Source organism: Myotis brandtii, unplaced genomic scaffold, assembly GCF_000412655.1.
Source record: "Myotis brandtii unplaced genomic scaffold, ASM41265v1 scaffold293, whole genome shotgun sequence".
NCBI classification, from domain to species: Eukaryota; Metazoa; Chordata; class Mammalia; order Chiroptera; family Vespertilionidae; genus Myotis; species Myotis brandtii.
Window position 1 is genome coordinate 1,070,315 of NW_005361201.1, and position 10,340 is coordinate 1,080,654.

Sequence of the window (10,340 nt, forward strand, 5' to 3'; positions counted from 1 at the left end):
AATTTTTGTGCACCGGGCCTCTAGTATATATATAAAAAAAAGTAAACTCCATTTTATTCACTCAGATTTCATTAGTTTTTCCCTACTCTCCCCTTTCTGTTCTAAGATCCCATGTAGGATACACAGTATATTTAGTTGCCATGTCTCCTCAAGCCCCTCTTGGCTATGACAGTTTCTCAGGCTTTCCTTGTTTTTGATGACCTTGACAGTTTTGAGGGTTACTAGTGTACAAATATTTAAAGTGGAACATGATTTGCATAGTTCAAAGTATTGTCCCAAGAAATTTATTTTATTTTTATTTTTGTTAATCCTTATCTGAGGATATTTTTTCCATGGATTTTTATTTCTTTTCTTTTTTTTTTAGAGAGGGTGGAAGGGAGGGAATGGGGAGAGGAGAGAGAGAGAGGGAGAGTGAGAGAGAAACATCAATATGATAGAGACACATCATTTTGTTGCCTCCCACACGCCTGGGATCAAACCTGCAACCCAGATATGTGCCCATGACTGGGAATCAAACCCAAAACCCTTTAGTGCACAGGCCAACGCTCTAACGACTGAGCAATACCAGCCAGGGCCCAAGCAATTTATTAATTACAAAGGAGATGTAAACTTTTCAGTGGAGGAATCCAGCAGACCACAACCAAGTGATTGAGGCAGGCATGAGTTTGAATCTTAGTTCCTTCATTAAACAGCTATATAACTTTGGGCTAGTCGCTTAATTTTTCTAGAATTTATTTTTCCCACGCATTAATCCAGGGATAATTATTTACAATTTAGCTTTCCTTTGAGGATTAACTGAGATGTAATACATGTCCATGGAAGGTAGCTGATAATCAGTAAATATTAGGGTTTTTTCCTTCCACTTTTTTGTTTCTTCTGGCATTTGGTTCCGTATAATTAATGCTTATTTATGTTTTTAATTTAGCCAACTAATGAAAAACATAGACTAACAGCATGCTCTTTAAATTCAAATGGAAGCAGTTTGGATTTATACATTGATTTAAAGTACTTTTACTAATTTTTTTCAAGTGGCTGCATAATAGGCATTTAGTATGTATGTATTTATTCCTAACATATTTATATATTTATTATAAGATGGCCTGATAATGTCCATTTATTTCTTTAGATGTAGAAGATCTTTATGAACCAGTGTCAGTCCCATTCTCATTCCCCAATGGACTCAGTGAAAATACCTCTGTTGTTGAAAAATTGAAACATATGGAAGCCAGGGCACTGTCTGCTGAAGCTGCATTAGCTAAAGCACGTGAGGATCTTCAAAAAATGAGGTAATTTATCAGTCTTATAAAAAATTGTTTAGACCCCCCCCCCCCAACAAAAATAATACAACTAATAATAAGATAGGATATGGTAAGGCATTTTATATACTGGAAAGTACAATGTAGATATTTAATTTTAATATATTACAGCAATGCAACAATATTTTTATACATTGTGACATTGTTGATGAACATAAAGTTCTCATATATTTTATCATTTTATACTAATGATAATTGTTCTGGGGAATGTTGTCTTCTTAAGTGTTTTTGTTCTTTGATGCTGCCTTCCTTCGAATTACCCTATTTCTAATAGATTTCTCCATTTTACTTTTCCTCTCCTAGGCTTTTGTGTTGTTGTTAATCCTCACCCAAGGATATTTTTTCCCCTTGATTTTTAGAGAGAGTGAAAGAGAAGGAGGGAGGGGGAGAGAGAAAGAGAGAGAAACATCGATGTGAGGGAGACACATCGATTGATTGCCTTCTGCTCATGCCCCAACCTGGGGGCTGGGGTTGAACCTGCAACCCTTTGGTGTGAGGGCCAATGCTCTAGCAACACTGGCCGGGCTCTTCTCCCAGGCTTTTAAAGTGGTGGGATTAATATTTTTAGGTTTGGGAGGAATACGGGGTTAAAATGTTTGCTTTTAAAGAATCAAAATATAATTATGGTATAGTATTTAATCAGAACACCAGACAATTATGATGGTTTTCTCCAGTGAGTAAATTAGCATTCTACTGGCTTAGTACTTCTCAGAATTTAATGTGCATGTAAATCACCTGGGGATCTTGTTAAACTGTGGATTCTGATTCAGGAGGTCTCAAGTAGGGTGAGATTCGGCCTTTTTACCAAGTATACCTCTAGCTTTACCTTCTGGATTTGTAATTTGGTTGTTGCCCGAGTACCCACTTGATCGTTTGAGTAGGAAGGACAGTATAGCTGATTGCAGTTCCCCTTGCCTGTTTCTGAGATTTTATGCTGGGTAACCTACTAACCACCAATAACTCTACTGTCTGCATCTTTACACTTCTTCCACATGCATACCTTACAGATTCTTAATATATGATCAGAGAGGGAACTAAATTTTAGAGCTGAAGTGGATGGTGTTGGTGTATGTAAATCTCAATTTGGGTCCACTTTCTACCCATATAACTCTTTGATGAGATAATAGGTTTTAAAGAATATTAATAGTGTCAAAATATAGTATTACATTGATTCAGCTACTAAAATAAGCTTTTGGAATATTAAGAATAATAAAGTTGAATAAAGGTAATGTGCTTATTTTATTCAGTTGAAAGATATAAACAGCTATAATCTGCAGTTGGCAGGGCTTTGTGGTTTGCAGAAGGAATGCTTACAACTGGGTTTGAATATGCCATTGCTTGAGATCCAGCAGGGGGAGCTTTCAGTTGCTTACGATAGAATTATTTAGAAAGCTCATCACATTCTACTCACTCCTGCCCCCCCCCCCTTCCTCTTCCTCAACCTCTAGCCTTCCCTTTTTCATGGTCCAATAAACCTGTCTCAAGGGTGTATTTCAAATTGATTACAGACAATTTGCTCAGGATTTTGTGATGAACGCAGATGTCAGAACCTGGTCGGCATCTACTACTGCCATTGCAGACCTTCAGGAGGATGAGGATGGTGTTTATTTCAGCTCATACGGGCATTATGGGATACATGAAGAAATGCTAAAGGTTAGAAAAGAGCACAAATGCACCAAATCCATAATTAAGGAAAATTTTAATAAGACAAGTCCTTAATACATATGCTATAGGAAACTGGTTTCTGGTTTTTTGTTGTTGTTGTTTTTTTATAACTGCTTTTCAAATCTCTTTGATGCTTGATAGCTCATCTTGTATTAAAAAGATTGCAGAAGCATCAAAGTCATTTAACTTCTGTTTAAGATCATTATTAATCTTTGTTATGGAATTACTTTTGCTTTAAATAGGACATTGGTAAAAAAACAACTGCTTTAGTCTTCTCAAGAACAACTATTAAATATGAATAAATTATATGTTTGCCTTAAAGTGTACAAAGGAAATGATTAATTTTAGTGTTTTAAATAGCTATACTGGCTTCAGTTTGGGCAAATAATTCCTTGGTACAAAGTTTATAAGTAATTTTCAATTGTTATGGCATAACTCTTTTACATTTGAAATCATTGATATATAGAGAAATTTTCTAAATTGGTTAAATCAGATATTTAAGTTTGGCTGGTTTTAATTTTTATAATAGTAATGTATACATAAAATACAAGTAGATTTCTAGTTATACCTGGTAGTTATAGATTTCTAGTTATATATTTCATCATGTATTATATTATACATTGTAAACTAGTAAGATGTAATTTTTCCGTTTAGTAAAACTGAAAATATCTAACTAGAGCAAAACAAATGTTGAAATATAAAACTTATTGAAAATTTTAGATGTTTATCTCTCTGAATTTTAGAATCCACGACCTTTTCTTGAAACGAACAAACAAATAATTCCTTTCTGAATGATTCCTCAGAAGATTGTTTTGTTATGGAAGCCTCAAGACTATGTTCCCCTAAAACATATACATTTGAAATAACCAGGGGATTTAATAATATATATATTTTGTTCATTCAGTTTTATAGATTCAAAGAGGGAAGACTTGCTGATTAATAGTAACTTAATTACTTAAGGTTTTTTTAAAGCAGTGTCATGTCATTTTTTTTAGTAATGACATGTCATGTCATGGTTGTGCTTCTTGTTGTCACTTGGGTAATGGCATAGCATTACAAATAATGGTTATCTTATTAGAACTAATATATTATTTTAAGTCCAGAGTGAAATTGTATAAAAGAAACTCACTTCATTTTTTTTTTGTGATGGTTGTTAAAATTAATTTTATTGTGTCTAGAATATTTTCCTTGAAGTAGTTAATCTAAGCCCATGTTTGTCCTTTTACATCATCCTATCAATCTGAATGCCATAAACCTTTAATGCCTTTGGCATAGAAATTGTGTTGCATTTTTCAGAAAGATAAGCTTAAGACTCCCAGTAGGTAGTACATGTGAGTGTCTTTAACGCAGTATTCAGGGAATTCCACTTTGAGCACTTATTTCCAATACTCTGTCCTGGATACTTGTAGCTATATATCAATAACTATAAGATCTTTTTAAAAAAAAAAATTTTTTTTATTGACTTTTAGAGAGAAACAGAGAAACATCTATTAATTGGTCCACACCATTTTTGCCTTCATTGGTTGACGTCTCCTTTTTCCCCCATTGACCTTTCCCTGGCCGCTCCTACTCCCCAGCACATGCCCTCACCCCCTACTGTCTGTGTCCTTTGGTTATACTTTTATGCATGCATACAAGTCCTTTGGTTGATCTCTCACCCCTCCTCCCTCAACCCTCCCCTGCCTTCCCTGTGAGGTTTGACGATCTGTTCAATGCTTCTATGTCATTGGTTGACTCTTGTATGTGCCCTGACTGGGATCAAACCTGCAAGCTTTTTGGTGTATGTGACAATGCTCCAACCAATTGAGCTACCCAGAAGAGTCTAAAATTTTTTTTTAAATAGTCATAGGAATAATTCCTTGACTCTTACTAGTCTTAAAACAATATCTTGCTTTGCAGTATTGGAGCTCCAATTTTATTCTTTTTTTTGTGTGTTTCTTGGTTTCAATATGTTGGTGCAAAAGATGATTTTTTAATTTCTGTTTAGTACCTTATTTTGCAATTAAGTGTTACTCTTTTGATGAAATGTATTTTTAGAAATGGTTATGAGGGCTAGTCTTATATGCTTGCATTTTCGTATTCAGTGGATTTTTCTTTAAAACTTCAGTTATTAAATTGAAACTGCTCTGTCTGAGGCACTATGTTAGGTATACTTTGGATTTCATGGCACCAGGGTGAGCATATTAACAGTAACAGATGGATATATAGAAAGAGCCTGGATGAAGGATTATAGTTGAGCAGAGCAGCAGTGCATGAACTTAGGACAGAAGTTGGGATGGTAATGATTAAGTTGGAGCAGTGGTGAAGCAATGTGATTGGTGAGGGCTTTCCAAGTGACTGGCTTCTTGACTGATGTTCCCATTTGTAGGTTTTATTGTGTCAGCAAAAATTACTGCTTATGGTATACGAAGAGTATAAAAATGGCACATATGTATGAAATGCTATGTTTTTTAAGTTTTAAAATTAGTTAATATGTGTAAACGTATTTAAACAGATTTTTTTTTTTTTTTTAGTAATTCTTAAAATCTTTCAGGGAAAGATTTAACAAACCTGATTTAAAATGTTTAAAAAGCCATTAGTAATAACCATCAAAAAGTGTGGAATTAATTATGGAATTCCCCCTTTTTAGATCCAGTATTTAAGTAAAACAACTTTTCTTTTAATTTAAAGCTTCCTTTAAATGTTTTGTGTGTTGTTTTTAAATCATAATATTGGCGTAAAATTTTTTTTGGGGTTGTGTGCCTTCTATAAATTTTATATTGTAGTATTTTGTGTAACTATTTTTTGTTTTAATTTACCTAGTGTGAAACCCAAAATTAGAATTTCTAGTTTGAGATATTTTTTTCATTCTCATTTTACTCACTTGGCAACAGAGCCCTTTGCTGCTTATTTTGCTGTTTGTATGTATCTCAAGTGAGGTAATTTAAAAGGAAATCAGCTCTGTTCATGAACCAACATAAATGTTAGCATTCAGTACCTGCCTTGTCACAGGTCATGTGAGACTCCAGAGTTCAGAAGTCTCAGTATGTGAGCTGCAGGGCTCAAATGATTTACTTTTAAGCATCATTTCCTACTACAGACATTTGTAGAAGCAAGACAGGGTTATAAATCAGATAGGTGCTGACAAATGACTTTCTTAGAAAAACCATACTTACTTTAAGCTTCATTTTTCATATGTAACTTTACAGTTACCTATTTTGTTGTTTTTTTCTTCGATATTTTACAATAACTCTAATACAGGGAGCCAGGTTCTAGATTCCGAACCTATTTAAAGGAGCAAAATATCATGTTTATCTTCTATTAACTTTAACTATCAGTTGAAGGTTGAAGTCTTATAATGATAATGCATGTCAAGATGAAAATGTGTACATTTTTAAGAACTTAGATTTTATTTGACTTTCAGTGATATTCTTAAACTTTGTGTATGTTTTGTTGCTATTTTTGTTCTTACTGTTTTCTTTTAGGAAAGCAAAATTAATCTTGGTTTTCCAGGCAGAAAGTAGCTATGGAAACTAATAATGTGTAATAAAATACCAAATAACTTTCTAAAAATGTTTTTATTTGTTTAGACTATTCTATAAACACAAGTTTTCTTTTCTCCACCATAGGACAAAATACGAACAGAAAGTTACCGAGATTTTATATACCAAAATCCACATATCTTCAAAGACAAAGTGAGTGTCATAGGCTACAGAATTGTACATTTCATGCAGATCTTGGCCAGTAGAAATCCTCTCTTGAGTTATTGTGATAGCCATTGATTTAGTGTACTCCGGCTTTATTTCATGGGAGACTTTTATGATGTTGCTCTGTGGTGCAGAATACTGATAACCGAAATGCTGATTGGTACTGTTGTCATTCAGTATACAGACAATCCTTGGGTTACTTTGGACTCGATGTACATCGTTTCATGGTTACATCACCATCTCCCATTTATTATTAAAAAAAAAAGTTTCATCATTTCAACATATGTACATATGTGCTTTAAGTTTTTTATTATTTATTTACCACAAGTAAAGGTCAGGAATTGTTATCTTTCTTTTAATTTTTTTTTTTACTGTTTCACTTCATTATCGCTGTGTATGTGCTCCATGTGAGTGACGGAGGTGCTTATGTAGGTGGGTTCCGACATATGGCGAAAGTGGCATTAAGTCGCACCGTAGGAACGGATCTCCATAACCCAAGGACCTACTGTATTCTTTTTTTTAACTGAAATCATTAATTACAGTGACATAGCTTAGTTAAACTTTGGTTATCCAGATAATATTGCTTAAACCATATTTTTTATTTACTGTGCTTCTTGTGAATTTCAAATATCTGATAAACCCCATACCAAAGCACACTTTTCATTAATATTTCAGTTTGTTATTTAGTTAAAAGTTAATAATCTTAAGTTACTGGTATGTAGGGACAAATAATGTAAGGTAGAATTTATATTATGTGCTTTCTTTTAAAACTTCATTTATTTGCTCCTTTGTGTGAGGCACTTTAAATTTTACAATTAATCTTCGTACTGCCTCAGGTTATTTCAAAGATGATCTTTCACACTGTGTGTTTATGTTTGAAATTTGTATAATTTGTTTTTCCTCGTGAATTTTTAAAAATATTTTTTTATTGATTTCAGCGAACAAGAGAGAGGGAGAGAGAGACAGAAACATCAGCGATGAGAGAGAATCATTGATCATTGATCGGCTACCTCCCGCATGCCCCCTATTGGGGATCAAGTCTGCAACCTGGGCATGTGTCCTGTCAGGGAATCGAACTGTGACCTCCTGATTCATAGGTTGATGCTCGACCACTGAGCCAAGTCTGCTGAGGAAGACAGAATTTTTTAATAGTTTTTCTGTTTACATGCAAATGCTGGAAAAATTTTATTTAATATATGTGTCTAAAAAAACCACTTCGGTCCAGCCATTGTGGCTCAGTGATTGAGTGTTGACCTATGAATGGTTCAATTCCCAGTCAGGGCATATGCCTGGGTGGGGTGCCAGCTCCATCCCCAGTAGGGGGCTTGCAGGAGGTAACCAATCAATGATTCTCATTGATGTATCTATCTCTCTATTCCTCTCCCTTCCTCTCTGAAATCAATTAAAAAATATTTTTAAAAATTAAGAAAGCACTTTGTTTTTAGTGAAGCTGTTATGTTACCATTAGAAATTTTGCTTTATATTTATAGTTAGATTATGCTCAGATTTTAATTTTATTTTTTTTTCTTAATATGTGAACATAGAAACTAAGCATGTACTGATCTGGGAATCACTAGTCTTTCCTGGCTTCTCAGGAACTAGCTATTTAATAATTTTAAAGAAGTGGTGAATGTTTTTGAGCCTCATCTGTAAAATGATTTTTAAAGCCCTTTTGGTTCTAAAATTATATTATTTTTGTTATAATAAAAGCACCATCATTGTCTCTCTTTGACTTATCTTTTCTTAATACTTTTTAAAAAAAATATGTTTTATTGATTTTTTACAGAGAGGAAGGGAGAGGGATAGAGAATTAGAAACATCGAAGAGAGAGAAACATCGATCAGCTGCCTCCTGCACACTCCCTATTGGGGATGTGCCCGCAACCAAGGTACATGCCCTTGACCGGAATCGAACCTGGGACCCTTGGGTCCGCAGGCCAACGCTCTATCCACTGAGCCAAACCGGTTAGGGCTCTTAATACTTTTTGATATGTATATATAACATAAGAACTTAAGTGAAGGTAAGTTAGGATCACAAGATTAATCATTGAAAAATTACGTAACTACGAATATTTCTATGTATATGGAGCACATCTTACTGGGTTCATAGACCTTATACACAGTCACTTCCTGCTGCTTGTTTTTTATTTGTAATAGTATTATAGAAATGTTGTATATATTATATATATTTTCAGACAAAATACATGACTGAGGAAAACATAGAATGTTTATTACTATCTTGTGTTCTGTTTGCTGCTCTTATTGAAGATAAATCTGCCAAAGTCAGAAAAGAGCTTATTAATAAGTTGGGAGTATATTTCTTTCATTCTTTGCTTAAGATGCTTTTATTTAACTTATCGATGTGCAATTAGTTTTGCTTGGCATTTATGGTTTCTCAAAAATATACTATAATGTAAAATATTATGCATCAATTTCTAACTTCTTAAAGCACATTCAGGGGATGATTTTATGTAATTAAAAATATTACATCTAGGGCTTTCATATTTTTCAATGATTTGGGATACTTTTCTGTTATACTATGGGTACAGATTTAGAAAATATACTACCGTATATTTAATTAGCATTTGATAATTTATAGGTTACTTTCAAACATGTTGCCTCATTGTTCTATACAGTATTCTATTTACCTCCATTTCACACATGAGGAATCTTGACGCCAATGGGGTAATTGACTTTCCTAAAATAGGCCATTAAAAATAAACAAACATGAAGCGTTTTAGTCCTAGTCTAGTGCCCTTACCCTATGCCACTACACTTTAGTACCATTATGTTGAAATAGAATGAGTAATTAGGGTGGCATTCATTAGTTATATTTTAAGTCACACTATTTTTTATATAGGTCACATAGTTTCTGTTCAAGAAATTACTGAAATATAATTCTTTTAAAATGTATGATATAGGGCTCTCCTAAGTTTTATTACCATTGTTTTTGTTTGCTTTATCTCCATTAGGTAGACAAACTTTATTTTCACAACACTAGCTTCTATATCATATTACACTAGGGGCCCAGTGCATGAATTCGTGCAGCTTGAAAGAAACTGTGGGCGCGAGGCTGCAGTGGGCACAGGGGTGGGTCTCGGCCCATGCTCCATGCTCCCACCCAGCCCCTCCCACCATGGCCCCCGATCCCCTGTCTGCCCCAGCCCCATTTCCGCCACCGCTGCTCCCACATGCTGACGGCGCCAGCCCCAGTCACACCTGCTGACAGCGTGGAGCCATTGGGGCCAGTGCCAGGCGTGGGTGCGAGCAGGGCCAGTGCCATCAGCTGGTGTGAGTGGTGGCTGCTGCTCCGATCGCCCCTCAGGAGCAGGGGGAGATGGAGAAGCCCTGAGGAGCGATCAGAGTCAGAAGCCGCAGCTCGCACCTGCTGACAGCAGCATGGGCGAGCACCCTGTGGGACCGTGGCATGCAAGAGCAAAGAATTTTCAGTAACCACCAGAGGCTCGCCCCGATAACAGCGACCAGCACCCCGCCTTGTTCTGGCGCCCTCACCTGCTCCACCATCCCACCACAGCCAATGCCCCCATGTTCTGTGCGTGCCCCCTGGTGGTCAGCGCGTGTCATAGCAACCGGTTCAGTTCTGCCGTTCAGTCTATTTGCATATTAGGGTTTTTTATATATAGACTAGAGGCCAGGTGCACAAAAATTTGTGC

The 10,340-nt window shown here is 35.4% G+C and overlaps 1 protein-coding gene across 4 annotated transcripts in view; it reads left to right on the plus strand.

Moving 5' to 3' along the window:
* PRMT3 (protein arginine methyltransferase 3) overlaps positions 1–10,340 on the plus strand; it is a 97,735-nt gene that overhangs the window by 4,833 nt on the left and 82,562 nt on the right. For all 4 annotated transcript variants that reach the window (XM_005869402.2, XM_014542236.1, XM_014542238.1 and 1 more), the window contains 3 exons: positions 1,127–1,286; positions 2,825–2,969; positions 6,590–6,655. In XM_005869402.2, the coding sequence (XP_005869464.1) occupies positions 1,127–1,286; positions 2,825–2,969; positions 6,590–6,655 (371 nt within the window). The remainder of the gene's footprint in view (positions 1–1,126; positions 1,287–2,824; positions 2,970–6,589; positions 6,656–10,340) is intronic.